Source organism: Scyliorhinus torazame, chromosome 6 (genome assembly GCF_047496885.1).
Source record: "Scyliorhinus torazame isolate Kashiwa2021f chromosome 6, sScyTor2.1, whole genome shotgun sequence".
In the NCBI taxonomy this organism is placed as follows: Eukaryota; Metazoa; Chordata; class Chondrichthyes; order Carcharhiniformes; family Scyliorhinidae; genus Scyliorhinus; species Scyliorhinus torazame.
In genome coordinates, this window is record NC_092712.1 from 187,039,594 (window position 1) to 187,052,649 (window position 13,056).

Below are 13,056 nucleotides of genomic sequence, written 5' to 3' on the forward strand. Positions count from 1 at the left end.
GTTTGTGGTTCATAAGGAGGAGGTGTTAGCAATTCTGGAAAGTGTGAAAATAGATAAGTCCCCTGGGCCGGATGGGATTTATCCTAGGATTCTCTGGAAAGCTAGGGAGGAGATTGCAGAGCCTTTGGAGGATAGCAAATGTTGTCCCTTTGTTCAAGAAGGGGAATAGAGACAACCCCGGTAACTATAGACCAGTGGGCTTTACTTCTGTTGTGGGCAAAGTCTTGGAAAGGATTCTAAGATATAGGATTTATAATCATCTAGAAAGGAATAATTTGATTCGGGTTGGTCAACACGATTTTGTGAAGGGTAGGTCGTGCCTCACAAACCTTATTGAGTTCTTTGAGAAGGTGACTAAACAGGTGGACGAGGGTAAAGCAGTTGATGTGGTGTAGATGGATTTCAATAAGGTGTTTGATAAGGTTCGGTCGGCTATTGCAGAAAATACGGAGGCATGGGATTGAGATCGATTTAGTGGTTTGGATCAGAAATATGCTAGATGGAAGAAGACAGAGGGTGGTGGTTGATGGGAAATGTTCAGCTTGGAGTTCAGTTGCTAGTGGTGTACCACAAGGATCTGTTTTGGGGCCACTGCTGTTTGTTATTTTAATAAATGACCTGGAGGAGGACATAGAAGGATGGGTGAGTAAATTTGCGAATGACACTAAAGTCGGTAGGGTTGTGGACAGTGCGGAAGGATGTTGCAGGTTACAGAGGGACATAGATAAGCTGCAGAGCTGGGCTGAGAAGTGGCAAATGGAGTTTAATGCAGAAAAGTGTGAGGTGATTCATTTTGGAAGGAGTAACAGGAATACAGAGTACTGGGCTAATGGTAAGATTCTTGGTAGTGTAGATGAGCAGAGATCTCGGTGTCCATGTACATAGATCCCTGAAAGTTGCCACCCAGGTTGATAGGGTTTTTAGGGTGTACGGTGGGTTACCTTTTATTGGTAGAGGGATTGGGTTTCGGAGCCATGAGGTCATGTTGCAGCTGTACAAAACTCTGGTGCGGTCGCATTTGGAGTATTGCGTGCAGTTCTGGTCACCGCATTATAGGAAGGATGTGGAAGCATTGGAAAGGGTGCAGAGGAGATTTACCAGGATGTTGCCTGGTATGGAGGGACGATCTTATGAGGAAAGGATGAGGGACTTGAGGCTGTTTTCGTTAGAGAGAAGATGGTTAAGAGGTGACTTAATTGAGGCATACAAGATGATCAGAGGATTAGATAGGGTGGACAGTGAGTGCATTTTTCCTCGGATGGTGATGGCTAGCACGAGGGGACATAGCTTTAAATTGAGGGGAGATAGATATAGGACTGATGTCAGAGGTAGGTTCTTTACTCCGAGAGTAGTACGGGCGTGGAATGCCCTGCGTGCAACAGTAGTGGACTCGCCAACATTAAGGGCATTTAAATGGTCATTGGATAAACATATGGATGATAATGGAATAGTGTAGATGGGCTTTAGATTGGTTTCACAGGTCGGCGCAACATCGAGAGCCGAAGGGCCTGTACTGCGCTGTAATGTTCTAATTCGAACAGGAAAAAAGTTGATTAATTGAGCAAGTGGCCCTTCAGTTTCCAGGTCATTAGAAAGCTGAATACAGAACTATATTCTGATAAACAAAGTTGCGGTCTGATCGATATGTGTGAGTTCTGTGTTAGAGAAATGCAGTCAACTCTTGCTTGCTCAATTAGGAAGATGCCATATAATGAACTTTCCAGCGACACTCAGCTGCCATGGCAAGATAACCCAGAACAGTGTAGTTCTGAAGATGAAGAGTGTAAATTTACAACTATCTGCGGCCAATTCACCATGTGGCAAGTGACAAGCATATTGGACAATGCTAACCTCCAAGGAAAAGGGCACAATATGTATGGGAATATCATCACTGTTAAGTTCCTCTCCAAATCACACACCATTCCCTTCCATGTCTCGGAGCTGAAACCTGGAACTTCCTACTTAACAGCACTTTTGGATTATCTTCACTATATGGCATGTAGCAGCTCATCACAATCCCATCATGGACAACCAAGTATGGGCAATAAATGCTTGCAACAAAGTTGTCTGTGATCGTGATGCAGGGTGTTTGTGGTGGACTTCTTCCAGGACCACCATAATATAATCTTCATTATTGTCATAAGTAGGCTTACATTAACACAGAAATTAAGTTACTGTGAAAAGCCCCCAGTCGCCACACTCAAGCACCTGTCCGGGTACAAAAAGGGAGAATTCAGAATGTCCAAATTACCTAACAAGTACGTCTTTCGGGACTTGTGGGAGGAAACCGGAGAAAACTCATGTAGATACAGGGAGAATGCGCAGACGCCGCACAGATAGTGACCCAAGCAGGGAATCGAACCTGGGGCCCTGGCGCTATGAAGCAACAGTGCTAACGCACCGCCCACCAGGCGTGAAAGAGGGGTGAACCAGCCCAGAATGTAAACGGAGCAGGTCAAAGCCCCTGTGCTGATTGTCGTGGGATCGTGCCTGTGAATAAGTACTGGAGTGCAGCCTGACCAACACAGTGGATCGCAGACTTTTTCTCTAATACTACTCTTAGTGAAAGTTGTATTAGAGTGGAGTGCTGTTTTAGAGGAGTGCTACTTCGGAGGTTTCTCTGGGGTAGAATCCTCCATGCTTGAAATGTGAATAAACTGTCGTGACCTGTCCCGTAGTCTGCTGTAGATTTTTGGAAGTGGTCCACCACATCAGCATCAGGTTAATGCAGTCGACCATACAGCTTAATCACCTTAAAAAAAAAACTTCAGCTTGACAGGCTGCTCCTGCAGTGAACCAAAAATTGATTACACCATGAGCACAATTTCACTTTTTTGTTTCAAGGTTCAAGGTCAAACTAGTGTCACTTTAGACCAGAACTGGTTGATCAATGGCAGTCTCATAAGGCAGTATATTGAAATAGTTGTACTAAAACAAGAAAAATAATATTTTCACAAAATACTGGACAATCATGTAGGGTCTAATTTAGACTGTTGGCTGAACTTGTCCTCTCACTCGACAATTTCTCCTTCAACAGGTCTCATTTCCTCCAAACCAAAGGCATGGCAAAGGGCACCTGGATGGGTCCCAGTATTGCCCGTCTCTTTATGGGATACGTAGAACATTCCTTGTTCCAGTCCTACTCCAGCTCCATCCCACAACTCTTCCATTGGTGCATCAACAACTGTTTCAGTGCTGCTTCATGTTCCAGTCTGGACCTGGAAAAAGGTATTAATTTCACTTCAAATTTCCACCCTTCTATCATCTTCACATGGTCAGTCTCTGAAACCTCCGTTTATTCACTATTCCATTTCTTGATCAATCTGTCTCAATTTCTGGGAATAAACTGTCCACTAGTATCCATTACAAACCCACCGACTCCCACAGCTACCTCGACAACAGCTCTTCACACCCCACATCCTGTAAGGACTCCATCCCATTCTCCCCGTTCTACCGTCGTACATGTTACGATGATGCCACTTTCCAAAACAATGCTGTTGACATGCCTTCATTTCTTCCGGAATTGCGGTTTCCCACCCACCATATCCGACTCATCGCCTGCACCGCTTTCCCTCTCTCCCAGAAGCAGGATAGGATTCCCCTTGTCCTCACTTTTCACCCCACTCACTTTTCACCACACCAGTCTCCGCATTCAAAGAATCATCCTCCTCCAGTTCCGCCAACTCCAACATGATTCCACCACCAAACACATCTTCCCTTCACCCCCCCTGTCAGAATGTCGCAGGGACCGTTCCCTCCGGGATACCCAGGTCCACTCTTCCATCACCTAAAAACCTCACCCTCTTTCCAAGGCACCTTTCATTGCAATCATAATAGGTGTAACACCTGACCCTTTACCTCCACCCTGCTGACCATCCAAGGGTCTAAAAACTCTTTTTCAAGTAACGCAGTGCTTCACACGTGCACCTGCTTCAATCTGGTCTATTGCATTTGCTGCTCCCAATGTGGTCTATGCGACATGGGAGGTGGTGGCATAGTGGTATTGTCACTGGACTAATAATCCAGTGACCCAGGGTAATGCTCTGGGGTCCTGGGTTCGAATCCCACCATGGCAGGTGGTGAAATTTGAATTCAATAAAAATCTGGAATTAAAAGTCTAATGATGACCATGAAACCATTGCCGATTGTCGTAAAAACCCATCTGGTTCACTAGGAAATCTACCGTCCTTACCCAGTCTGGCCTACATGTGACTCCAGACCGACACAGCGATGCGGTTGACTCTTAACCGCCCCCACTGAAATGGCTAAGCAAGCCACTCAGCTCAAGGACAATTAGGGATGGGCAACAAATGGTGACCCAGCCTAGCAACGCCCACATCCCAAAAATGAGTAAAAGAAAAAAAACATTGGAGAGACTAAACGCAGACTGGGTGGCCGCCTTGCAGACCACCTTTGGTCCACCTGTAAGCAGAATCCAGACCTTCCTGTCGGTTACCATTTCAACTCACTATCCTGCTCGCATGGCCACATGTCTGTCCTTGCAATGTTCCAGTGAAGCCCAGCACAAACTGGAGTAACAGCACCTCAGACTCTCAGTCACCCCACCTTCACCCCATTTTTATTTCTATCAATCGCTTCATCCACCGATCAGTTTTTCCCTCACCATTGCCTCCCATCCCAGGCTAACTGTTCCCTGTTCCTAATTGTCCTTTGACACACTGCTTACCATTATCTGCAATTGCACATTCTAATTCTAATCTCTTAATGTGCCACTATCAGTATCCTTCTTAGTCTTGATCATCCCCATTTCTCTTTTTGTCCACGACTTCTCTGTCAATTTCCACCTATTGCCCCCCCCCCCCCCCCCAACCACCAACAACAGTACAAATCTGGCCTTATTTCCAGTTCTCTCCAGCTTTGACAATGAACCATCTCGACTCAAAACATTAGCTCGCTCCCTTCTCTCTCCACAGATGCGGTCAGACCTGCTGAGATTGTCCAGTATTTTCTGTTTTTGTTTTCAGCATCCACAGTAATTTGCTTTTATATTAAAAAGAATATTTTGTTTCTCACCTGTTGTAGAGGTTCATCGATTATACTGGAACCAGTTAGTCGCCGGTCAATCTTTATTTGTCGACTTTCACGTTTCATTTCTTCTACAGCCTGAAGAGAATGGAATATGGAGAGTCCAACAAAATACCAATCAAAAAAGGGTACAACAGAAACTTGTTTACTTGGCATTTGTAAAGCTTGAACAACTGACAAGAAATCCATGCCATGGTTCCCATGTTTGAATTCCGGCAATTGAGGCTTCCCCCACTGCAATACCAAATGGCTCAAGTTACAAATAACACCGATAAATTATCCATCCTTGTCTTTGATGTTGTTACCAGACCATCATCATCCAATGCCTCTCCACTGTCGCACAGCTGGGTGGAGACTGCACTCGTCTGGTTCTATTTTATGGATCAGAGGCAATGGATCAGCTAGAATGGCTTCTCTTCCCACCCACATGTCATTACATACGGTGACCCCAGAATTTATACCTGCCCCTCTTCTTGACCTATGGTGACACACTCTAAATTGTCAAGACTACTTGTCAACTAGTACTGACAAGCAAAAATTTCCTCCAAATAGAATTTAAGAGGCTAAAGCCACTGTCTTGAGTCTTGGTTCTAGTTTGTTCCCTCACATCCCAACTTTCCCTGGCAATTGTGCAAGGCTGAACCAGACTGTTCACAACATTGGATTTTTTGGTCCCAAGGCGAGATTTCAGCTATATATGCATACCATCACTAAAACTGGTGTGAGTGAGTTTGAAAAGGAAAATTAGTCAGGTCAGATCATCTCCAAGAGAACACAGAAATTTAGTTCAAATAAAGTTAGTCAACTTACTCTGGGAACGCCAGTTGGTGCTGCAGGAAGGAAAGAATGTTCACACCTTTCAAGATATTTCTCAGAGTTTGTTTTCCCAAAAAGTAGTGTGACTGCAAAACCCCTGTAAAATAATGCACAGATTTTCCGAGCATCAGTGTTCAAGCTGCAATTTCATCAGAGCAAAATCTATATCAGAGTACGTATCAGATTAACACATGTCCAATATTGCTCCCCAAATATTTCTACCATACACTTTGCAAAACAATGACCAATAGAGCTGCATGCAAAACTTTACATTATAGATGGCATAGTTTGCCACCTGTGTATCCTTCTGGAGAATCCCATTACGAAATAACCTTTCAGCCCAAGTAGAAAGGTATTCATAAAATAACCGATACAATGCGAATGGTTTTACTTAATCTTATGGTGAATATAGAAGAATGCATTGTTATGATCCCTGTGGAGATCCCAGTGCCAAAAGAGCCAAATTTACTGGTAGACCCCAGGAAGAACCAATGGACAAAATTTCACCTTTAAAACATTTAACTGAACATTAAAACCAAAATCAACATAATTAAACATGAATTGACAGACAAATCATTGCCAAAATAAACTATACTTTAAATAGCAGATACAAAAAGATAAGATATCACAGACTGATCAGGCAGTCCAGTCAGCATACATGACACTGATTTCATCCACAAAGTTCTTCAATGCTCCAATTTTCCGCAGGAAGAATTCCAGTTCTTTTTCTTTAAGGATTTACCCACCAATTCTCATCCAGCAACAGCTCCCCTGCAACCTAAATTCCATGGGTAAAATCTTCAACAAAATGGAGCACTTCTCCAGAACCTAGTCAGCTCTGCTGACGACAGCCTTGTTGGCATTGATTCACCCTTTATCCGAACCATCAGTGATAACCTTGTCCACTAACTGGCCAGTCTGGTCATTAAAGCAACTAAAACAAAATCCACCACCAAGACTGTTCAGAAGATTCCGTTCGCAAGTTTTGGGTTTGTTCTAAGAACTGCTGAATTTGATGGAACTTAGAGGTATATACCACTTCCTTGAGCAAGCCTCATGAAATGAGGAACCACACTTTTAAAAAAATTATAAACTATATTTATATAGTGTCTTTAACTTAATAAAACATCCCCAGATGCTTCACGGTGGCAGTATAAAACAAAATATAACACTGAGGCACAGAAGGAGATATTAAGACATGACCAAAAGCTTAATCAAAGAGGTATATTTTTAAAGAGTGTATTAAAATGGGAAAGAAAAGGTAGAGATGGTGAGGTTTAGGGATGACAACCTAGAGCTTAGGGTTAAGGCAGCTGAATAGCAGAGCTATTGAATTCAGGAATGTTCTGGAGGCCAGAGCTGGAGGAGCTCAGATATCATAAAGAGATGGACAGGTCTAGCCATGTAGGGATTTGAATATAAGGATGAGAAAGAGGCTCTGCTTAACTAGACACCAACGTAGGTCAGCAAGCACAGGATTGCTGGGTGAATGATTTTTGGTGTGACTTCAGACATAGTCATCCCAAACTCTGTAGCCCAAGTTTAAAGAGGGTAGAATTTGGGGCCCAGCCAAGGGTGACTTAGAATAGTCAAGTTTGACAGTTATCAAGACATGGATGATGAGTTTGGCAACAGAACAGCTGAGGCAGTGTAGAGATGAGCAATGTTATGTGGAAATCGGCAGTCCAATCTTGGCTCGGATGTAGTCGAGAGCTCATCTTGGGGACAAAAGGTTGCAAGCAGTCTGGTTCAGTCTCAGACAGTTGCCATGGAGAGGGATAGCACTGGAGGAACAGTGTTTGTAAGGAACTGAAGATAATAGCTTCAGTCTTCCCAGTATTTAATTATAATCTTGATTTTCTCATCCATAAATGGCTCATTCAGTGGCTGGTCAGAAAAATAGTTGCCTTTTGCCACCTGGGGTTCTTCTGCCTAGCTTAATAATAAATAGGCAGTTAGTCCTTGGACTGATTCTTCCCTCAATCTAACTCACTTGTTTGTCAAAGGAGAAAAACATGGCTCAGTCCTTTCAGAGCCAAGGGAAAACGCGAACGGTGTACAAGCCGCAGCACATGCGCAGCTCGCAAAACATTCTGATCTGGTCCGCAGTACGCTCAAGGTTGCCAAGTCTCTTGAAATGAAACTTAATTTCCCCGTGTACAGTTCCAAGTGCGTGAGAGGACTGCTCATTTTAAGTTTTGTACCGCTGCGGCTGCTGTGCTCCCGCGCGTGTGGGGTATGAATGAACGGGGGGGGGAATGAAAAGAGAGCCAAGATCAAAATGATAGTGGGCAAATGTTGTTTCCTTGTTTCTCCGTAATTTTATTAGGTCACTCTAAGGCTGCCTTAGAACTTTAACAAGTTAGCATGTTTTCTCCATTAATTCCCCCCCCACCCCCACACACACACACAGAATCCGCAGAAGGGTTCTGAAACAGGATCAAGAAGTAACTTATACATTTGGATTGATTAAAATATTGATTTTGAGAGGTTGCCAAAGCTGCCTAAAAAGCAACCTAAAAAGCCAGCAGGAATATTTTGGCAGCAAGCTGCTGGCACAGATTAGATGCAGGACTTAACATCTCACAATTTTTCAGCACTTTTGTTTTACATATAAAGGATAACAAAATGGGGAAATTGCATACTACTTTCTTCCCCATGTGTTCAACATGATCTGTTCCTGAACATGCTCCATGTCAATGCTAAGATGCCAGATCGAACACACCATACAAAATTAATCTATACCCCTAGTTGGAGGCATTGTGGCCTCCTGACCCCGTCTAATCAGTCTTTCCCGCAGGTCTAATAGAAATAGCATAAGAACTTACCCTGAACCATGTGAGAAATCAAAAGATTCTTTCCTGCACATCGAAGATTGGTGAAGAGACTCAACTGTTTCTATTAAACAGAATTTATTTTGCAGTGGCAAAGGTTAGACATCAGCTTTTGTTGATCCATAACAATGTCCCAAGGCTTAAAATCATTTATTTAAATAATGTACAGCTAATCCCTTCAACAAGGCTCCTAGAAGTCTATTTTCCAGTAATAGTCTAAAGAACACTATGATACTAGCAGATAACCTTACATTAAATCAAAAGCATATTTCCTCAACCGACTCGCACTGCAATTTTAAGTAATATAGATTAACTGCTTCCATATTATTTACTATTTTATTTTTGAATGGAAAAGCTCTCATAATTCACAGCTCAGGCATTTGAGATTCCCATCCTGGAGCCAGGATTTGAATGCACCTTCCTAGTTTCTTCGAAGAATGGGACACAGCACTCAAGATTCTGGCCAAACCCTTGTACAGTTTGATCACTACTTCTTCTGGTTAATATTTATTATTTCAGTTCAAAATTCTGTTTGCTTTGTGGTCTCTGCACTGCCTGGTCTTGTTGAGTGTGGCATGTACAAGGATTTCTGGGGTATCTTTCAACTTCGTCTATTTTAGCAATCATGAAACAATTAGCATTTATATTGTGTCTTTCCACAGGACATCCCTTTACAGCCAATTAAGTACCTTTGACGACTGTTGCCCTGGCTGCAATGTAGAAATGCAGTAGCTAACTTACGCTACAAATCTCCCACAAACAATGATGTGATAATAACGTTTGTGATGTTGATTGAGGAATGTTGGCCAGGGTTAATGTTCCTGCCCTTTAAAATAGTGCCATGAAATCTCTTGCGTCCACCTGCAGGTGCAGACAGGGCCAAAAACAAAATATTATTGTGCACGCAAAGAGCATGGCCTCAAGTACTGAATAAGCACTTTGCACCTGTCTTGACTGAAGAGAATGCTTCCAACATAGCAGTCATTTTTTAAAAAATATTTTGATTTTCCATTGTCACATTTTCTTCAAAATTTACACCCCATCAACAAACAGTAAACGGTAACGAATATAATGTCAATCCCCTTATTAACACCAACGATCCCATCCTCCCACCACCCCAAACAATGGCCCACCTGACAAATATAAGCATCAAATAAAACAAAACCTCCCAAGGAAAAAAAAGAAAAGGAATCAGGAATCGTCTAGGGTCACCATTGACATATATAGTCCACGCCGCCAACCCCACCCCTGAATATTCAATGGCATCCAATCCCCGAAAGAGTACCGTGAATGACACCCATAAATTGTAGAGCCCCCCTCCACTTCCTCTTGTAAACTCCTCCCCCCAGCCTCGGTTCCTGCCCCCAGCTTTTCACCCCGGCCAGACTCACCGAAGCATGTTCTACCGGGCTCCAATGGCTGCAGCCCCTCCCCCCACCTCACTCCCGTTCACTGGCCGGCTTAAATCGGCCAGCGTGGAGGCCCCCGCCCGGATCTCCTTCCCCTTTGCCCGGTCCCAGGAAAACCAAGAAATCCCCTTCAGCACACAACACCAGCATACACACCCAAGCCCCAAAGAACCAGCATTGCAAATGAAAGTGCCAACTCTTCCCTTGTCCAAATATACAGCACGATTCATTTAGTACATACCCAACACGCAGTAAAAAAATAAAGTTACTTGAGGCTACAATCGGTACAAGACCAACTCTCAGTCTCAATTCTGCCACAGTCCTTCTGCCTTCGCAAACTCCTCCGCCGCTTCCGCCACCCCAAAATAAAGTCCTTGGATTTGTAGGTCACCCTCAACTTAGCTGGATCACTATGCTGCACTGCACCTTGCTGATGTACAGTGCCTTCTTCACCCGGCTGAAGGCCGCCCGCTTCCTCGCCAGCTCCACCGGCTGAAGGCCACCCGCCTCCTCACCAGCTCCACTGTAAAGTCCTGGTATATGTGTATGCCAGCTCCAGCCCACTGCACCACCCGCTTCTGCTTTGCCCAGCACATGACCTTCTCCTTCTCGCTACACCTACGGAAACAAACAGTTACTACTCTTGGCGGCTCACTCGCCTTTGGTATAGGCTTCCACGACCGATGGGCCCAATCCAGTTCATGTCGAGAGAGACCATCCCCCTCCCCCAATAGTTCTGCCAACATAGTGGCAAAATACTCCGTCGGCCTCGGGCCTTCCACCCCTTCGGGCAGACCCAAGATACTCAGATTCTGCCGCCTGGATCTGTTTTCCAGGTCCTCCACTTTGGCTCGCAGACCCTTGTTGGTCTCTATCACCTTCCGCAGCTCCTTCCCCGTCGAGGTGAGTTGATCACTGTGCTGCGATAATGCCTCTTCCTCTTCCTTCAGTGTCTCACCTTGCTCCCGCACCTCTGCCGCTGCGCTCAATACCACGGCCCTCACCGGGGCAATCAACTCCTCCACCAGCACTTTCAATACCGCCCCCATCTCCTTCTTCATCGCTTCCATGTGCTTTGTGAACTGTTTTTCAAGTTCCAAGTTCATCACCATGGTCATTTCTTCTGCCTTGAGCAATGCGGACTCCCCTGGTGCCCCAGCCTCCGCTTTCCTTAGTTTCAACATAGCAGTAATACAGGTGGAAGTGATACATGATAGTTACAACGGTTGGCTAATCTCCAAATAAAATAAATCACCTGGTTTGGATGCATCCAAGGTTATAGAGAAAGTTGGGTGGAAATGGCAGAGGTTCCAGCCAAAATCTTCCAATCCTCCTTCAAAGTGGAGGGTTTTTTTCCCCACAGAACTTCAAGATTGCAAAAGTTACATCCCCATTTTTGAAAAAGGGGACTGGAATAAACCTGACAACTACAGTCAAGTCAGTGTTAAGGAAACTTTGAGACACATTAACGCAGGACAAAATGATTTGACATTTGGAAAAATGTGGGCTAATGAATGAAAGCACACATTTGTTAACGGGTACAAGAGCGATAGGTGAATATGATTGAGTAAGATTTACAACAGAGTAGCAAAGTTTTCGATAACCCCAAGCTTACAGAAGGTAGAATATGGGAGACCAGCCAAGAGTCTCTAGATGCAACAAAAGGTTTGAGCTGATGAGCTGAGATGGGGTCTAAGTCAGGGGATGCTATGGAGATAGAAATAGGCGTTTTAGTGATGGCATCATGACGTCAGAAGCTCATCTTAGGGTCAAATATGACACCAAAGTTGCAAATAGACTGGTTTAGTCTCAGCCTGTTATCAGGGATAAAGTTGGTAATGAGGGAGCAGGGTTTGGAGTGGGGCCAAAACCAAAATAATTTGAGGAAATTTCTGCTCATCCAGTACTGGAAGCCAGATCTGGCAACTGTGGAGGAGGCAAGAGAGGTGATCGCCAAGAGAGTGTTGTCTCTCAAATTTTCCTAACACCAACTTGTCTGTTGTTGCCAGGTAGAGTTGGGCGTCATCAACATACATATGAAAACTAATGGTGTGCTTTCGGATGATGTCCCCAAGGAGAAGTATGTAGATAAGAGATGGGAGGAACCAAGGATTGACCTGAGGGGAACACCCGAGGTGACAGTGCAGGAGGAGGAATTTTGGCAACAATATGTTCAAGGCTTTTTGAGAGGGTAACAGTGCAGCCACCTGGGTTGGCCACTTCCCGACTTTAAAATGGAGATCCGCTAAGAATGCAGGGAAATTCAGTCAAACCAGGAAAAACAGCAGGTGCAAAGTTTCCTGTGTATCAGAACTTGCAGGAACCCAGACAGCACTGAAACTAACAGCCATCTGCATATTAATGAGCGATCCCCGGGAACAATTAGAAACAGTTAAGATAAACAAGGCCAAGCCAGACTCCTCGGCTAGCAGGAGCCAAGACAAAGGAAGGCCAACGGACACTTAGGAACCGCCCAGCAATCAGGGAACAGCTCCAGTATTGGAGAAATTGATCCAAGTGATCAGAACGTAGTCCAATCACGCCCGAATGGCGCGAAGCCCCTGGGGACTATAAAATAGAGTCCCCAAGTTCAATTCATCCTTCTTGGCAGGGTCTCTCAGCAGCTCGAAACAACCCTGGACCGTAACCTGCCTAGTAGCTGCACCAACCAAGTAAGTCTCCAGTCAATGCACGCTACGAGATAGGCACTCCTAGCTACCAGACTATACCAGCTTTGAAGCCTGCAGACTCAGAATTGAACGAAAGGCCATTTGTTCCCCTGACCTGGTGGGCCAGTTCCAAAGCTAAGTATAGGCCTTTTAGTGATAGAGATCGCCTAGTAAGTAGAGTTTTATGCATGAGTAGTGATTGACTGTGTATAATAAATGTGTTTTGATCTGAAGCTTACTAACTGGTGTAGAGTTATTGATCAGCACTCGAACTTGAACCTC

General features: G+C 44.4%; 1 protein-coding gene across 5 annotated transcripts in view; it reads right to left on the minus strand.

The window, feature by feature from the left end:
- Positions 1-13,056, minus strand: part of snx13 (sorting nexin 13) — a 235,407-nt gene that overhangs the window by 147,027 nt on the left and 75,324 nt on the right. For all 5 annotated transcript variants that reach the window (XM_072509178.1, XM_072509181.1, XM_072509180.1 and 2 more), the window contains exons 3-4: positions 5,857-5,959; positions 5,035-5,124 (exon numbers count right to left, since the gene is read on the minus strand). In XM_072509178.1, the coding sequence (XP_072365279.1) occupies positions 5,035-5,124; positions 5,857-5,959 (193 nt within the window). The remainder of the gene's footprint in view (positions 1-5,034; positions 5,125-5,856; positions 5,960-13,056) is intronic.